Here is a 19195-nt window from a genome sequence, read left to right on the forward strand (position 1 = left end):
GGATTTGGAGGCAGATGCAAGCTGTCAGGACGAGGAGGAGGATGAGGAGGAAGAGGCAGTTTGGTTGAGAGAGCAGGGCCACCGTAAAAATGAGATCAGTCCGAGATCCTCCGTTCCAGGGCTCCGCCATTGGCTGCAGCAGCAACAGGCGAGGGAGGCTGCCGGGGGGGTAGTCGGAGGGGGGGTTGGAGGCACGGGAGAGTTTGTCATGGCGGGCGGGAGGTTTGGTGATGAAGGTCGCTGGGCAGGGCAAAGGGGGGGTGCAGGAGTAGGCCGCCCTGAGGGGTTGCTATACCATCACAGTGAGAAGGCACGGGGCTCGCATGTATGTATGTGTGAGTGCAAGAGAGAGAGAGAGAGAGAGAGAGAGAGAGAGAGAGAGAGAGAGAGAGAGAGACAGAGAGACAGAGAGAGAGAGAGAGAGAGAGAGAAAGATATGAAAGAGTGGATGCAAGGTAAGAGGAAAGTGTGTGGGGGGGGCAGATGGGGCAGCTGTTGGGTCGGGGTTGGGGGGGGGGGGGGGTCCGGCCTCAGAATATGGTGGTCTCGTACTTGGTGCTGACGGGGCGCCTGTTGGAGTCGCGCTGGTCCAAGAGCCAGTTGGTGCTGCCCAGGGACTGCATGTCTGCGTCCATCTCCAGGGGGTCGATCTGCCGGGGGGGGGAGGGGGGAGGAAGGGAGGAGGGAGGAGGGACGAGAGGAGGGCGTGAGACGGGCGGAGCAGTGGCGGCCATTTTCGCCAACACTGGCGAGTCCTCAGCTCTCTCTCTCTCTGTCTCTCTCTCTCTCTCTCTCTCTCTCTCTCGCTCTCTCTCTCTCTCACACACACACACACACACACAAACACACACAACGTGCATGTGGATTCAGAGGCACAGTCCGGTGATCCTTTGTTATCAATCACAGACGAGGTCGAGGTTCGTCAATCCACAACATGGATGAAGTCTGACAGGAAATACACTCAGCGGGAAAAACCAAGGCTACGACTCTCGTGTTAAAACACTGCGTCTAACACGTGCTCTACACCAGTGACTTAGAATTACAAAGTTAAAAAAATCTAGAATGTTATAGTTTACACCTTCACTTCAACATGTAGGCAAATACACTATTCAGCAAATGATCCGACAAAGTCCACTTCGACTTTAAACCCCCTCACTGGCCGACAGTCCTCGTAACAACAAGGTTAAAACACATCGAGAAAACAAAAAACCTTTTCTCCTCATTGTCTGGAACTAACTGTGTCTTCAGGTGTGAAAATGAGATGATGAAGATGAGAGATGGGGAAAGTAAAGGCATGAGGAGAACGTTCATGGCTGAGGTTTTTAAGTTCCACAATAACGAGAGGGAGGGGGGGACAGAAGGTGCAACCAGGGAACGTAAGAAAAGAGGGGAGGGGGGTGGTGTGGAAGCAGATGTGTGATGAATCAAAGGTTAAATAGAGGAAAAGGAAAGAGAAGGACCTGGACTCCAGGGCTAACAGAGTGCAACGGGAGGAAGGAGGGACGGTGGGTAGTACACGTGTGACAGTGACAGCAGCGGCATTCGAGCGGAGGGGCACCCTGGGAGGCAGGAGGACCAAGAAGACAAGAACAAAGACATGTTAAAGAAAACGACAGAGAGGAGAGAGGGACAGAGCATTGAACAGGCACCGGATGTTTTTAGTGACCGCGGTAGGAAAAGTTTTTAGTTATTTTTTCACAGGAAAATGATTCAACTTCACATGTTGTAATTGACCAGTGTGAAGCTTTGGTTTTGTCAACATATAAATATTGTTTTTCATAAAACTTTTCAAAAATCGAAAGCACAAGAAGTGAAGTGTGAGGAATGAATTATCTGCCCTAACGTTAGCTGTGATCATCAGCATGTAGACTGTTTATAAAGATGGACGACATGGAAAGTGAAGCCAAATCATTTTTCATACACCCCACCTCCTCCATGTTAGTCAATTGGACCAAATTAGGTAGTAAAAGTACACGTTAATTTGGGGTTAAATGTTTGTACAACGGGAGGAAGTGGAGACGTGTCCTACATTTTTATATACAGTCTATTCCCCTCAGCAGTGAGTCCTTTATAAAGTTACAAGTAAAATTTTCATGCACTTTCTGGAAACATGCAAAGAGAGCAAACCAATCCCCGTCAAACCTACGAATACCAGAGATTTACGAACATCACATTTGTTGAAGACATTTTCAATTCTGTCTCCTCATAACAACCTTTTCTCTTGTAACGTTATATCATATGTGCATTTAAACAAGTAGCAGGTAAACAGGGTTATTAAAGAATAAATATCCTGCTTAAAATAGATATAGTAGGAATTAGATATAGATATATTAGCTTTGCAAGAACAACGTTTTTTCTTTATTTCCATGCTGACTTTTTCCTCTTTCTTTTAGCACAATAAACTATATAATAAACCACGAACTTTACGGAACTTCTTAGTGTCGTTTAAATCTCTTCATAAAGCTTTTTCTTTATCGTAAAGCTTTCACGAAGTTTTGACGTCGGCTATGTTTTATTTTCGTGTACAATTCTCATTTTCTTCTCCTCTGTTTTATGAGCCGAACATCTGTCTCTTGCTTTAAAACTATAAATGATCCGCAGTCATTTCAGTAGACAAAACTGACTTCAGGTCAAATTGTTGCTTCAAATGTTACTGAATAGTCTTGAGTTAGGAAATCTCCTGTAATCATCACTGTATATGGATGAACTGTATTTGACCAGAAAAAAAAGCCGGAATTCAAAGTTTAACAGGTGTAGTGACTGTAAGTGAGGCTAACTGTTTGTCTGCAACACTTTCTATCTAAGCTAAGCAGATTTGGTTGAATTCGTAGAAGCATTAATAAGCAGGGAAACCTAACAAGCAGCCGCACTCATTATGCAGCTCTGTGATTACTCCATATTTTATCCTGACAGGCAGGTAGTAAAACAAAGTGATTTGTATCCCTGCAGGAGCATGTGGTCCGGGAGCTCCCGGCCGTGCAGCTACTCTCGGGTGACAGTGATCACCGCAGGCTCATTATACGCAGCCTGAGAGGTCAATGCATCAGAGGCGCGGAGGTCCACGTGAGCGTTCACGCAAAACACTCGATCAATGGCGAGGAAGCAGCGGATGGGTCCAACCGGCGCGGCAGAGTCCCACAGGAAATCATACACCCGCCCGAGAGCAACAAATAAAGCTATTCATTCATCATGCAAACTCCCCCCCCCCCCTGCCGATCGGAGTGAGTCACTGAGTTGGGCGAGGGGGAAATTGGAAGTAAAGTAATGACTCATCACTTTCTCCCACACACACAGAGAAGCCTCCTCTGTGGGCGGCCGACTGGTTATTCACAGGAAGAAGTCGGTCACGAGTTCCCGTGCACGTCTCGTGACTCACGACCGCACACACTCACAGAAACACACTTTCATGGTGCTGCGGTGTTTGTGAGGTGGTACTCACTGCTGATCTCCGCATGCTGCTCCACGACTGGGACGCAGGACGGGTGGTTTTGGTCTCGATGACCTCCGGGACATGAGACGAAGGGGGAGGGACGTACTGTCTCGCCCTGGACTGGATCGCCATCTGGTAGGCCACCTCGAAGGCCTGTCCCAGGGTCAGGATGATCTCGTAGGTCTGCGTCTGTGAGAACAAACCAGAAATGAGAACTTCTACTTCAGCTGCTGTGGACACAACGTCCTCACACAAAGTCTTAAAGTTTTAATAGGTTTTTAAATTGAGTCACAGTTTATTTGCAACTAATTTGATTGGATTCTTAAACGACCTCCATAGCAAACCTCCGCTAAATAATTAGTTGTTGGAAAAGCAACAAGTGGCTTGAATCATCCAAATTTACCATATTTATAATTGGAATATCATTCAATATTTTTTATATTTTACATTTCAATAACTAGAAATACCACAATTATTTTGTCTTCTCGAATCGTTGGGATAATTAGAAAAATTCCCCACAGCTCATTTTCAGAGAAAAGCAAAACACTTTTATTTTTTTTACTTGACTTAAATACAAATGAGTGACGCATAAAATTCATAATCTGGTCTCGTGAAAACTCAAATCAAATCATACTGCTCAGTTAAAACCGTTTCCCTGCAGGTGAACGTGGATCTGCAGTCGCCCGTCGGTCACAGAGGATTTACTGTAATCAACCTTTACAGAAGCCGAGACACAAATTACAACATAATCGGTGCCGGTTCGTGGAAATGCAAAGTGTAGCGGGAGTGGAACTTCAATTAAGCCATTTGACGAGCCAATCAAAGGAAACCAGGTCCCTCGGATGCAGCACGCAGTTCTGACCACTGGATTCCTGACATCCCACAAAGGAAACCTGGTTTTCAGACTCAATAATGAGTTTATAAAAAGCTTGTGTTGGAAAGACTTTAAAGAACCAGAGGAACATTCGGAGAGAGTAAACATTCGCAGAGGCTAACGTCAAATCCCCTTCAACTACATCACAGACTGTTTATACAGATGGACGACATGACAGCTGCCCAAAAGTGAAGCCAAGTTGATTTGATCACCCCCTGGTGGCTGACTGCAGTTTAGGCCAAAAACTCTCCCGCATCCATGTTAGTGGATGGGACATGGACCAAATTAAAATGTCAAAATACTTTATTCTCAAACATGGTGTCTGTCACTGTAGGTAGTTCTTATCACACAGATGTATAAGCGCAGATTATTATGTTAAGATTTGTTTTAATTTATTATTTGATACTTTAAAAATGGGTGAAATGTCATGATTGACTGATGAGACTGACTTGCAATTGGTTGCACATTTATATCGGTCGGATTTTGAAAGCATGGCTCCATCCCCCCCGTTCGCTACTCTGGTTCAAACTAACATCATCATGCATGATTGCATCGTTCATATTCTGGCTTCACTTCTGGCTAGTGGGAGGAAGTGGAGAGGCAGCGTCCATCTTTACAAACAGTCTTTGCTTCAAACCGATGTTTCTAACGGTGTGGACGTGTTTTCCTCACCACTTCCACGGTGGTGAAGACATGACAGAAGTGGTGGCCGCTCTTCAGATCCTTGGTGATGTAAGCAAAAGTGCAGAGGTCGTCTGGGTCCTGGGCGGCGCAGGAGATGTTCCTGATCTCGTGCTCTGCGACGATGGACTGATGGAGAGAGAGCAAAGGAAGTGGAGGGGAGTGACTGGAAATCAGCTGCTAATGGAGGCTGAACCTGGGGTGTGTGAGTTGTACAGATCAATAAACACAGACACACACACACACACACACACACACACACACTGTCCCTTTACCTTCGTGGCTGCATCGATGAACTTGACCCCCCTGTAGGTGATGGACAGGATGACAACTGGACCCTTTCTAGAGTCTTTTGATTTCTGTAACGGACACAATAAACAAAATAAAGCTGGACAGCTCCTCAAAAGTGAAGCCACATCATCTTCATCGCCCCCTGGTGGCTGCACTACAGCTTATAAACCTTGTCTCCTCCATGTTATTGGATGGGACATAGACCCAACTAGTCTTAGATCTTTGATGCTATAAAAAGCTGAATATATAATATGACACACAATGGTTCATAGACTTCGAATTGATTGTGACAAATGGGGATCGTCAGCTAAAATTATCACTGTAAACATTTACTGTCTTTTATTAAAATTCATAGTCAACAAAATGGTTTCAGTAGTTTTGAGGAGAAAAAGATTCTAAGTTATTTCCAGTGATATTCACCCTAATTTTGGCGCAGGCGTCTTGTGTGGACTCGATCCCTCGTAGATCCCTGATGATCATTGATCCGAGGTACTAGGGGAAAGAATGGAAACCACACCAGTGTTGGGTCAAACTGCTCGATGGTAAAAAAGGGTGTTATATATCGATTCATTGTGAATAGTGAAATGTAAAGAGAGTAAAAACGTGACTCACGGTGGCCTCGTAGCCGCAGGACTCCAGGATGAGTTTCTCTGGCTGGTGATGCCAGGCGGACACCGTGGCGTAGGTCGCCGACTGGCTCGGTGGCCGGAGGTTTATACGAGAGTCTTTGTGCCGCTCGCTCTGTCTGTCCTGCAGAGAGGGAGAGAACGCTGTTTGGTGATCGCAATGAAAAGAGGAAACTAAACCTGTTACATAAAATTAACAAATTCATCTGGATGACAGTGGAAAATTATCCAATGTCTTAGTGTCAGGACCAAATATTTGATATAGATATAAAGATGGCAGCTCCCAAAAGTGAAGCCAAATAATTAGTATAGGTCATAAACTCTGCCTCCTCCATGTTAGTAGATTGGACATGGAACAAGCTAAAAAGTGCAAGGGAATTTTTTCTCAAGGATGGTTTCTATCATTTTATTTAGTTCTTATCACACTGATGGTCAAGATTTTTTTTATTTTACTAGTAAGTTTGGTTTCTATTCATTATTCGATTCTATGAAAACAGGGTGAAACATCATGATTGACAGCTGAGACCGACTCACGATTGGTCAAGACACGACGATCGATCAGGACTGCGCGGACTCTTGCACCAAATTACCTCAAAAGCCAAACTGGCAGCAGCCAATTTCAGGATGTTTTGGCTTAATTTAGGTGCAGTGGGAGGAAGTGGAGACGCGTCATCTATTTAAACATATACAGTCTATCGTCAGGACACAGATCCACATCTCAAGATTATAATGAAGCCTGTATTCTGCATTATATTGGAACTGAACAACAGATCACATCTTGAGAACACGACTCAATGTCCATATTTGTGTGTTTCTGTCCATCTGTCCTGACGTCTGACTGCCTCACATTAGCACGAGGCAAAGTGAAGTGCACCTGGTCAGCACTTTAATAAAAAATCATTTTCTATCTGCTTCTACAAACATAAATATTCATGCCCTGGGTTTGGCCTTGAGGTCAACGTGCGCTGTGCTCAGCTCTTTCTTAAATCACCTGTCAGTGTAAAATATAATGATTGCAATAATCTAAGCATTTCGAAAAAAAAGATAAGTATTGATTTTACATATATGGACCCTGGTGAGTGCAGTCGTGAAACTTTCCCCCTGCAGGCGCTGCTCGGTGTTGTGTGTTCGGTCAAAGTGAAGCAGGTACCGGGCGAAGGTTTCTGCGGTTGACCTTTTAGAAAATGGTAAATTCTTATAACTGAGATTCTCTGAGTTCATTCTCAAAGGCCCAGCATCACAGACGAGCTGAGGGAATTCAGGGAGACTAGTGAGAACTGAACTCACGTCGGGGAGAGAAGAATCCAGTGGTTTATTTGTTTTTTGTTTTCATTATATTAAACCATCTCTAAATTAAAGGCAGCTCTGGATTTCACTCTGAGATCAAATCCCCTGAGTGAAGCCTCTGTGCTTCTGGTACAAGTCATTTAATTGAAAAAATAATAATACAATAATATTGTGTTTTAAAATTAAATTTAATCCAAATTAATGATTTGATGCCTTTTTGAAATCAAAGACTAACAAGTCATAAATAAATGATGATGTTTGAACTCTTTATCTGATGTTTTGTTTTATGTAATTCACCATATTTTGCAATGTATCATTTTTTAAATAAGAAAATGGGAGATTTTAGCTAAACTTTTCCTTTTTTAACAGAGGAGTTACTTAAATCTTATTGTGGGGAAACAATTAAATTGATAAGATATCTGACAGGAAAGTGGCTCCTTGGTTACTGAAGTAAATTAAATGTCAGACAAACCAAAGTAATTATTTTAAAAATAGTCTTTTAAAACTCACGGCTCATGGATTCCAACATTGACCACAACGGTCTTATAATTCATACTCCAATATAAAAGAGACAGAACAAAAAATATAGCCAAATTTAGGACAGTAAACTAACTCATATTGTCTCACTTCATATTTTCTTAAATTACTCACCAGTCAGCTTCTCCTATTTCAATTTTCCTAATCACATTCTAATGTTGTGGTTCTTTGGCTCTGAACAATGAGATTTAACTCAACCAGGAAGTTTGTTTTGCATCCAGATCAGCTCAGAGTCTCAGTGTCTCAGCATCCTCGTCCATTTTCCCTCTAATCGCTCACTCCCAGTGAATGAGAACGAGTTTGTTGTTGTTGTTGTTGATAAAGGTGAAATGAGGAACTCACTACAGAGCGCGGCCTCTCGCTGTACGACCTCAGGGACACACTACAGTCCTGGTCGGCTGCTCTCCGCCGGCGGTCCGAGTCGCTCAGCGGCAGGAGCATGTCCATGGAGCGACTGGTGTAGGGGTCCATCTGACCGAGGGGGGACGTGGTCTGGGACAGGAGGTCATGAAACTGCCACACAAACCCACACACACACACAAAAGACCACAAACACATCACAGATTAATGGGCTGACAGCGCAGGCCGGTTTCCCCCGATCTACATCGGAGCTTAATCCTCCACACAAGAGCCTCCTCCGTGGAGAGTCTCCATTCTTTCTAGCCCAGTTTAATCTGCCTGGGAAATCAGCCCTGAGTGTTTAACCGTTGTGAACATAATGATATTGAAGAATCGCAATTTCCAAAATTAGATTTCCTGCCGCAGAAAGGCGAGGATCCATTTTCTCACAAAATGATGTCGGCGCAGAGACACAGATCTCCACGTGACGCCGGTTTAACCTCCATCTTACGCTCTGTGCTGATTATGGTCCAATAAGAGAGGAAGCTTCCATCTCTGTTCAAGTACTTTTTATCTTTTGAAAGCATTTCATGGTGAAAAGCATCTTGCAGCAGCGTCACTGACTCTAAATATGGGTCACACCGAGGGCATCTGCACATCCCACCCTTTTATCTAATTGGCCATCTTGAGCAGAACCAGTGTATTAAGTGAATTAGCGCTGACGGTCTGTTTCTGCAGTGTAGTGGTGATAAAGTGGCTCGAACGCTGCTGCAGTCTGATTCCCACTCAGGGCTTCAGATAGAAACAAGCTGCTGGGACCGGGACGTCTTCTGGTGCTTCACACAGAGAGAGAAGATATCAAACCTGTGTCGTCTAATGAACACCGGGGTTCACAGAGTTAAACCGATTCACTGCAACAGGCAACAAAATGTTGTGATTATCCACCGAGGCCCTGAAGTACGAGTCATCTCAAAACTCATCGAGGGATGAGACGACTCAGTGACAGCTGTTGTTATGATTTCTCACGTTTCACAGTGATGTCAACAAACCAGTGTGTGAAAAATATCACTGAAGACCGACTGTGCATTTTATTTCTCATGACATTTATTAATCATTCATCGTTAATGTGACCTGGATTTAGAGCTGAAACACATGATTATCGATATGATCGATAAACATGAGGGCACAGAGAGAGAAAGAGAGAAAGAGAGAAAGAGAGAAAGAGAGGAAGAGAGAAAGAGAGAAACAGAGAAACAGAGAAACAGAGAAAGAGAGAGATAAACATAGAAAGAAAGAAATATAGATAGAAAGAAAGAAAGATATAAAGAAAGCGAGAAAGAAAGAAAGAAACAAACAAAGAGCGAAACAGAGAGAAAGATCGAGAGAAACATTGAAAAAAATAAACAAATACAGATAGAAAGAAAGAAAGAGAGAAAGATAGAAAGAAACGTTGACAAAATAAAAGAAATATAGATAGAAAGAAATAAAGAAAGAGAGGGAAAGATAGAAAGAAACGCTGAAAAAATAAAGAAAGTGAGAGAAACAAAAAATCAAACAAAGAGAGAAACAGAAAGATAGAAATGGGAGAGACACATAAAAAGAAAGAAAGAAATATAGAAAGAAAGAAAAGAAACAACATATTGGTCTAAGTAATGTAAGAAAACTGAAAAACTTGATAAACTAGATAATCTAGATGAACTAGATAAACTAGATGAACTAATGTATTATTTGACTCATCATTGTAGCTCTAGTTTGGATGAGCATTTAAAAAGAAAACCTATTTGTTCAAGGTCTGCATGTGAAGTTCACACAACATCGGATCTGAGCGATCAGAGCTCCCAACACAGATCATGCCATGTCACCAGTCTCACCATGATGGGGGACAGACGCCGGGACTTGCTGGGAGCCTCCTCGTAGGGTCTCTCTGCCAGGGAGGCGATGATCCTCTTCCTGTGGCCCAGGGCGCCGATTTTAATCACCTAGAAGCAAACACGACTCCGTCAATATGTCACAAAGACCAATTCATCTCCTCTAAGCAAATACGTGTTGATCCCAAAAACCAAAACCCAGAGCGGACGTCCCCTCGCTGGCAGCCGTCCACCGGCCGAGCGACTCACTCTTGTCAATAATTCAGCCTCAGTCTGTTTTTTGCCATAAGCCCAAAGTGCAGCAGCGTCTCCTTCCAGGGACACTGCATAACTCACACAGCGTCTCTCATTGGACAACACAGGAGGCAGGATGTTCAGATGTACGTTTTTAATTCACAGCATTTCAGCAGCTGCCACACACGGCTCCCGGGTGCCTGAACCTTTTGTGAATGTCTTTTCAAAGTGGTGTGACGAGGTAAGAAAAACCCACACATGGCTTCATTTGATGCAGTGGGAGCTCATTATCTCAATACTGTACATTTGCATAATTGGCTATTAACGTCCGTACTCATCCAGTCGAGGTGGATGTCGAGTGATTGATGTTACATTTGCAATTACGCCGCTTGGTACGAAATACTCTATAACCGGCTCGGGTGGTTCTTTGTCTGAAGGCTTCGGTTATTTATTCAGTGGGAGTTGCAGGCAGAGGAGGCAACTGGTTTGTGCTCTGGATTTTCCTTTTTCACTTATTCTCATGTACAGAATCCCAGCGAGACCAGTATGTGCTGGTGTTGAGCGGCATAAGATCATTTAAATTGTAATAAAGAGCCGTGGGATCGTACGGCAGAGTAAACCAGCTCGAACATCCTCTTAACGCTTGGTTCTGTTTCCTGAAAGATGCTGAGGAGGAAGCAGGAAGTGTCCTGGGTGAAGTGAGTCCTGCCAAGATGCTGGGAGGCCGTTCTGCCCATCTCACTGTGCTGCACCGCAGTCTGCTGGAGCCCGTCCCTCAAACACTGCTCACACAGCACACTGCGTTTGGCTGCCGCTCTCCTGCAGCTGCTGGTGCGACTGCAGCTGGTTTCAGTCTCTGCATATATCGATCAAGCCAGACTCACCAGGGACTGACGGGGAAACATGCTTATCCACATGCTAAGGTCACGTGTTGGATCGTCTGGCTGCCTGACGTCACTCCAACAAGCTGGTTTCTACTAGACAGGTGGTCTCCACTGACACTAACAAGGACAAGTTCAGACTCCAGAGTTATGTTGAGTCAATAATTATCACATGATAAGTGTCATCGATGGTAATATCACGGGGGAGTATTCGGGTCATGTTGAAGAAAAAGGAATTCTGAGATTTCGAGTATAAAGTGATCATTTCAGACACTGTGTCATGTTAGCAGGGGTGAATATTAGAAGACCAATTTGTCTTTGGAACATCTTGTGAAGTTACACTTTAGTTTAAAGTGTCAGGACTTTGAAGAGATTGGGAAAGAAACTGTCTGTTCTGAAGAAATAAAAACCAGGGACTTGAAGGACAGTGTGTCTGATGAATATGTTTGGCAGCTGTCGTCTGCGAGGTTGTCTTTAGTCTCTGAACTATTCAAAGGGTTTTGAACAGTTCAATCCCCGAGGTGAATGAAGTCAAATAAATCCATCCATCCATTTCCAAACTGCAAATCGCCTGAGGGTCACCGCGGGGCTGGAGCCGGTCCCAGCTGACATTGCCTGGCAGGTACAACCTGGACAGGTCGCCAGCCAATCACAGGGCTGATGTACAGAGACAAACAACCAATCTGTGAGCAGTCTGCATGTCTCTGGACTGTGGGAGGAAGCCAAGCAGACACGGGGGGGGGGGGGGGGGGACATACAAGCTCCACACAGACAGACCCTGGATCGTCCTCAGGTTCAAACCCAGAAAACTTCTCACTGTGAGTCGACTTGTGCCAACCACTACTCCACCGTGCCGCCCCAATTAAAGATTTCTATAAAGAAGCTCAGTCATCAATTTTAACTTGTGACTCATAAGAAACAAAACAGTGTCGAAAAACAATCTGGAGCTTAACAATAAATTAATGATTAGAGAAAATGTAGCCGAGGATAATATGATTTAGTTTCATCTTCTCCCTCAGATTCATCCTCCGCCGCTGTCGTCTCAACACAAACACAGACACACTAACTCCGCTACACAAGTTCAACTGATGAATTACATTTTAATACTTCCACAGCTTTTCAATGCTATTTCCATAATGATTAAACCAAATTCCCTGTAATCACCCAGCACAATGCATCTGACTTCACATGAGATCACTTCTGTTTCCCCACTAATCACTGTGTTTCTGCCACAGATCCACAAGGAAACCAGTTTGTCAGAGGGGTTGAGAACATCACCCCCTCCTGAGTCTTTGTCAAAACATCTCACACTGAACAATAATCAGCTCAACCATCATCATCCGTCAGAGCCCAGAATGAAAAGAATACGATGAGTGACTCGAGTCGTTGAGTTCTTACGTTGACGATCTCCAGCTCCCACAGGTTCTTCACACACTCCAGCGTGCGGTAGCCGCTTGACAGGAAGTTGGGCAGGTACTCATGCAGACCGAGGCCGTCCAGCCAAGAGGCCAGAGACGTGCTGCCATCACAGCCCAGAGCTTTCACCTGCAGAGTGGAGGAGGACACGTGCAACACAGTGAGGACTTGTTGTACCATGTTGTACTTTGAGAAAACAACTTAAAATATCAATGTACAGTAAATGGTGGTTTTCCAGTTGTACTAAGATGCATGTAACAATTCCTATAAGCAGGTATGGACACAGGAGTCCTGCCCTGGACCTCAGGATGCCCTGAGTTTAATATTCATCGTCCCCAGAGGATAAATTCGAATGACTCTCTCTCGTGCCAAAAGCAATTTGACGTTTTTTTTTTTTTTTCGTTAAATATGTTGACAAGAAACAGGAAATTGGCTCCAGATGTTCAAATCACATTGAGGATAGAATCACTTTGGGGATCTCTGAACACGAAACTTATTTTATATCAGGTATCAAGTCCAAACCCCCCCCCCCTGCTAGGTGACCCGGTGCTCTCCATGAGGAATTTGTACGCCCCCCCCCCCCCCCCCCCCCCCCCCCCTTCATATCTGTGTGGTTGACTGGCAACACTAAACTGTTTGAAGTTGTGATTATGGGGTGGAATCGTTGTTTGTGTCAGGATGAGCAGTATCGTTAATGGATGGATAGAAACTATAAATGTTTTCCATCTATCCATCCATCCATCCATCCATCTATCCATCCATGCATCTATACCACTTATCTGGGAGCTGGAGCCAATCCCTGCTGACGTTGGGTGAGAGGCGGAATTCACCCGACATAAGTCACCAGGTCTGACAGAGATTTATTTCACATTTCTCCATAGAGGGAGGTATGTGCTCTACTGACTGTTATTCTAGTTGATTGACTTGTTTGCACCAAAATCCAAAGTATCTGAGGTAAAAGGCAAGTTTTTGCATTTAACGTCTTTTGCTTGAAGGCTGCTATTTAATCTAAAGCAGAAATCTAGGGATTATTGTGTCGATGCATGATTACGAAAAACGTATTCTCTTTTTGTGTTTGTTTGCGTCTTTGCTTTTTGTTTGACGTTCCTCTCCCCAGTGCCGAGGTCACGAACCTTGGGCAAGTTGCGCGCGGCGTGGAGGATCTTCTTCCTGTGGCCTGGGTCGGTGATCCCAACGTCTCTGAGGTCCAGGTCCTCCATCACGTTACCTCCCTGCATGTGCACAAACACAGGATACAAAGTGCAAATAAACACATTCACACACAGGCGCACGCACAGCCACACGCAAAACACATCATCCCACACAATCAAGCACCCGCACAGACACAAGGTACAGTAAGGACACACAGCCGCACAACACACGCTAGCCCATCAGTTATTTAGTGCACGATAAATCTCACTCACACACACAAACTGTACATTTGCATATAAAAGACACAGCACTGACAAATGGCGATGAGATCATAGGTCAATACAAGTGTCATGACATATTGTACGATGACAGCTTGCAGGGAGAACACACACAGACACACACACACACACATCTGTGACACAAGCAGGAACAGCAGAGTGGGAGGACAATGAAGTCAAATGAATTGTGCATGCCAAGAGTAATCAATCTGATCCGGTGCGACTCAAAGGGAACAAAGCCTTCGTGGCTGCTGCAGCTTCCACACAGTCGCTTCGCTGCCGCGTCTCATCGAGGAGAAACTCAACCGTCCAACAAGGAATACAAATATTTCACTATAGTTCGGAACAATTCCTCAATTAGGGAAACAGAAAGAACAATAATTGTGTTTCCTCTCCGTCTAATCCGGAGCAGGTTCTCGTCTGTCTCGTGTTTCTGCTCGTGTTCTCATCTCCAGGCGCTTTGTCGTCTTCCGTCAAGTTTACAGGCGCGATTAATAGACACAAGGAGAATCTTGAATATGTGGAGCTAAGCGTTTCTCCCCAGCGGAGTGCTGCAGATTAAATCTTCCTGGCCAAGAATGTTAAAATGTTCTGTAGTCTTTACTCAGTGTGCTCTCGCTGGATTGGCTTCAGAGCACAATGCAGCAGTGTTCTGCGGGGCCTGTATCAGGGCGCAGCGGAGAAATTACTCACTGATCACTAGAATAAAAGGTCAAAAATGAAGCCGGGAGGACCGAAATAGATTCCCCTCACTTCCATTAACACAGTTTGGAGTTCGACGACGCCTCGGGAGACTCAGCTAACTTATAAATGTTCATGCTGCATTGGAAACATGTGACGGGGGTGTATGGTTGAGTTCCCTACATAGCTTATGAGCTCTGCTAGTTGGATCTAATCTGATACGACTCGCAGACGCAGCCACGGTAGAAGTCCTTCATCTCACTTAATGCACTCAGTTAATGCAGCAGTGAATTGGAATTTCCGTGCCCCAGAGAGGAGATGTTTGGAAAAGTCTAATTTTGTCTGCAAAATTAATGCAGCAGGGATGTAAATGCATGATGGAGCATTTCTAAAATGTTTTGCCAAGGGAGAAAAAACAAAGACCAGAAGTTATTTTGAGTCTTTGACTGTAAACGAGACGTGCAGGACGCGAGAGGCCACGAGAACGAAAAGCCACGTCCGCCCCAATTCTGGCAGCGTGCAGCGACGCACAAAGTGATAATCATCGTGTAAAAATTATGAGAATGGGCACACAGCTGTTCATAATTCATGATCCCTCAAAAGCTGCATCTCAGAGCAATCATGGCATGCCAGAGAGAGCCTGAGTCGTGTGAGCGCCGGCTCTCTGCTCGGGTAGACGGGCCAGAGGAAAGTTCCCAAAGCTGCACTGTAGAGCCTCAGCTGTGACAGCGGCGGGTCGGTCCAGTACCAGATCTGTGCCACTGCAGAATTACATGGTGGGTAGTTCTCATCCTCCTCTGGACGAGGAGGTGAAGAATCTACCTGGTGTTTAGCCTGTTTTTTGCTTTAATGTGCATCTAAGACTCTCTAAGACACTCACATCTTCTTCTGCCTTTCCTTGTCTTCTTTCTCTCACATAAAGGCACTCAAACATGATGCTGACTTGGAGATGAGCCACAGTATACCGCCCCCTGCTGGATCAGCCGTCTATTCTTTGCAATCGAATCCCACAAATAAGTTCTTGGGCTGGAGTTCGGTCAGATTGATCACATCTGAAGTGAGCGGGACAGAATCTAAAAGGGCACAATATGAAACATTCACAATGTCGGCCTGACTGCTCTGACCTTTCCCTTTGGTTTGCAACCTCCACAATCCTTGTAGATATTCCAAGGGTAATTTGCCTTGTGCGCCTAACGATTTATCTCCTTGATCCATCAAGTCCGGCTGACATATCGGCCGTGGCATGAGAACGAGCATCAGAATGCCAAATGACCCGCAGTCCTCATCACGCCGCTGCCCGCAAATCCTCTCCAGCGTACAGTAGGATCTCAGAGTGGAACTGCACTGGACAGGAAGGATGATTTGTTTGCTCTTAGATAACTATTCGCTGGCGTCGGCCAATACAACTGCGTGTGTACACAAAATAAGATCATAAAAATGTCTCAGGCAGTAAAGACTTCAGCTGCATTTGGAGTAGTGTAATAGTTCTGTATGTGATGAGTTCTGGATTTATTTTTATGTGTCATATCAGAAGAAGATGGACGTTTTAGTAAATTTGGTTTCTCTTGTAATCTCGAAAATGAACCAAATGCATTGATGTGATGCAGGAATAAAACATATATGTGTGTTTGTCTATTTGGTTTGTTGTTGTGAACTATGTTATAAAACAACAAGCAGAACTGAGTAATTTAATTTATAGGATTTTTCTCATCAATTTATTGATGAACACATTTCATTAACTTTAGGTTAATGAAACAATCTCATTTATTCTGATTGTAAACAATTTCTCATTTTCGTTATCTTTGGCACTATATAATAAAATGATCCAGGTGAACTGATGGTCAAAGCACAGACCATTAACTATGAAAGGTAAAGGATGATGGGTTCAGTTTTAGCTCCGGTCCTTTGTTGAGTAACTTCACCTCCATCTCTCCTTGTTTCCTTCACCTTTGTAATGCCAATTTATAAATAAAGCCGTAATATATATACTTTGCTTTATTCTGGATTTGCTTTAACTTCTTTTTAATTCCTTATATCTAAAATCAGGCTTTGAAGCATTTTACTGTTAATAATAAAGCGAAAAATATGAACAAAGAACTTGACCATGAAATTCAGAACACCGGAACTTTTCTCTTCTCTGGTGAAAACACTTTTGTTGCTATCTGTGTTTCTGTGCTGCAGCATTTTTGTTACCTAATGATGGATCTATACACAACAACATCTGCCTGGATCAGTCCAGTTCTTATCCACATCACAAACTGTTGCCTCTTTACCACATCTGCATACTATGACTGTGTATTCTACATCTGTACGCTTGGCGTCACCTCGTAACCACATCACGGTCTAAAGATGTTTACCTGTTCAGCGCAGTAGGACTGATCACATGTTCGTGAGGCCGTCCATCATGTATTCATCTCATTCTTCAACCGGCACGCCTCAACTGAACCACTTAGTGAATCCAGCCCCCCCTTCCCTCGGAGCTCACTGCCCTCACTCAGCTGAGCTCAGCTGTGACAAACCGCTGTAACATATAGCCCCATAGTGCTAACGCAGCGCTGTTGTTCCGAGTGCGCCCCTTTGGGCCCCGAGTTATTTACAGTGTGCGGCACATGTCTTTTCAGAGTAACATGTCTGCAGGATTGGAAACATGATGGTGTTTTCAACAATCACCAGCCAACGCAGTATCGGGTCTCCACGCAATGCTCTTGTCGGGAAACATGATAACGCTTTTAGTCGTTATCGCACTCAAGCTTTGAGCTGCCTGTTAAATGATGACATCAATATGTAATCTGACCGGGGAGTTTAAAAAATGGAAAACATTCGTGCAAACTGTGTCGGTTACTTTCAGAGGCGGTAATCTTTACTGTCCACGTATGGGGTTGGATAATGCACTTACTTCTGACATAATGAATCTGTCACCAAAATAAACGTCTGCATGCCCACGCGTGGTTAGAATCCAAACACAATGATTACACGGGGTTTATAAAGATCGTGTTAAAAACATGCTGCTGCAAACGTAATCACACGTTGTGCAGTTTGTGCAAGATTGTCTCAAAAGCAGCACAAGCAGAGCACAAAGCATGATGGGTAGCAGATTAAGGGAGATTTGGGCGAGCCACCATGCAAAGTCTATTTAGAATAGACTTCAGTGTGTTGAGATAAGGGATTGTTTTTGTAGTGTAAGCCTTAAGATTAGGGTTAGGGTTAGGGTTAGCTGAACGTCCCTGGCTCAAGTCAAGTATCTGTAAAGCAGAGGATCCAGTATAAGGGAAGGACATGACTGCAGTAGCTGGTCCAGTAGATGAGATAGCATGAGTGGGAATGCTGGGGGAAAAAAGTTAATGGGTTTCGGTTTGTCATTTGTCTTGCCACTGATGACAGCCCATGTTCTTTAAAGGGATTCAGTGATGGGCCCATAAATCTTAGCGGGGTCATGCATCGCACAGAGGTGAAGAGGAGTTATGAGGGGGGGAGGGGGGGGGGGGGTAGTAAGACGAAAGGGTTCAAGGCTGAGTGTGACACGAGGAGGAAGTGAGAGAGACAAGCAGAGCGGCGACATAAAAAGACAAACGCAGCAACGTGGACGGGGGCAGAGGCGGAGTGATGGATAGTGGACCCGACCCCCCCCGGTGGTGGATGACGTGCCCGCAGGTGACTCACCATGAATCGCAGGTCGTCAAAGCCATTGACCAGGAACTTGCTCTCGTACTGCGGCAGCCCCACGTGCTCCAGCCACTCTCCCACCGGCTGGTCCAGGGCTCTACCGCAGGCCCCATCTGCCGAGAGAGGGAAGCGCTTCAGCAGTGAGAAGCCGTTCAGCCGGTAGCAGCGGCACTCGGAGGACGACACATGGCATTGCCACATCATCCTCGGCCAGCAGAGGCAGAGCCGAGTGCAGCAGCACCAGGCGGGGCGGGGGGGAGACAGGGTCCAGGCCGGGGGTGAGGGGGCTCCCACGGTACAGGCGGGGGCCCGGCTAAACTCAAACCACGGGAGGAGGACGGTAAGTGCTGCGGGGGCCCAGCTCAAGCCCTGCGGGATGGGGGGGGGGGGAGGTTGGGGGGGGGGGGGGGGTTGGGGGGGGACTGACTAGGCTAACACACACGCGCTCGGCTGTTACTGTAACTGTCAGGCGAGGGTGGAGGTAGTGCAGGAGAGGAAGCCCATCTGAAGCTCGGTACTGTTAGTTATGTTGGACCGAGCCACTACGGCATCTTCCAACAAACAGGGTTCACTAAACATTCCTTTAGTGAGCAGATGAGCGAGAGTAAGAACAAGTGTCTGGCTAGTCCCAAAACATGACACTACCGAACAGGGGGGAGGGGGGGTCGAAATATTAGGGGAAATGGAAATTACTTATCACTACATCAGACATTTTCATACATCACACATTATTTTTACTCTGCTTGAAACTATCCCCCGTCATTTTCTCTAAAATCCCTCCATCAGGGTGTAACACAGAAATATTTCAGTTTTCCCCCCAAAATGAATTTGTCAGGGTTTTCACCACATACTTGTAAAGCTCTGGCTGAGTCCCATGGCTTCATTGGTCAACCTCTTTGAGAGCTAGGACACGGCTCATACAATGAAGGTAGCAGCATTCTATAAAGTACTGTTGAG

General features: G+C 45.0%; 1 protein-coding gene across 1 annotated transcript in view; it reads right to left on the reverse strand.

The window, feature by feature from the left end:
• Positions 1–522: 522 nt before the first annotated feature.
• Positions 523–19195, reverse strand: part of anks1ab (ankyrin repeat and sterile alpha motif domain containing 1Ab) — a 38846-nt gene continuing 20173 nt past the window's right edge. The window contains exons 4-14 of the mRNA XM_053445981.1: positions 18236–18351; positions 13598–13696; positions 12447–12593; positions 9937–10044; positions 8069–8239; positions 5889–6026; positions 5697–5768; positions 5261–5344; positions 4977–5114; positions 3440–3619; positions 523–650 (exon numbers count right to left, since the gene is read on the reverse strand). Of these exons, the coding sequence (XP_053301956.1) occupies positions 531–650; positions 3440–3619; positions 4977–5114; positions 5261–5344; positions 5697–5768; positions 5889–6026; positions 8069–8239; positions 9937–10044; positions 12447–12593; positions 13598–13696; positions 18236–18351 (1373 nt within the window). The 3' untranslated portion in view covers positions 523–530. The remainder of the gene's footprint in view (positions 651–3439; positions 3620–4976; positions 5115–5260; positions 5345–5696; positions 5769–5888; positions 6027–8068; positions 8240–9936; positions 10045–12446; positions 12594–13597; positions 13697–18235; positions 18352–19195) is intronic.

The sequence above is a fragment of the Pleuronectes platessa genome, chromosome 2 (assembly GCF_947347685.1).
Source record: "Pleuronectes platessa chromosome 2, fPlePla1.1, whole genome shotgun sequence".
Classification (NCBI taxonomy): domain Eukaryota; kingdom Metazoa; phylum Chordata; class Actinopteri; order Pleuronectiformes; family Pleuronectidae; genus Pleuronectes; species Pleuronectes platessa.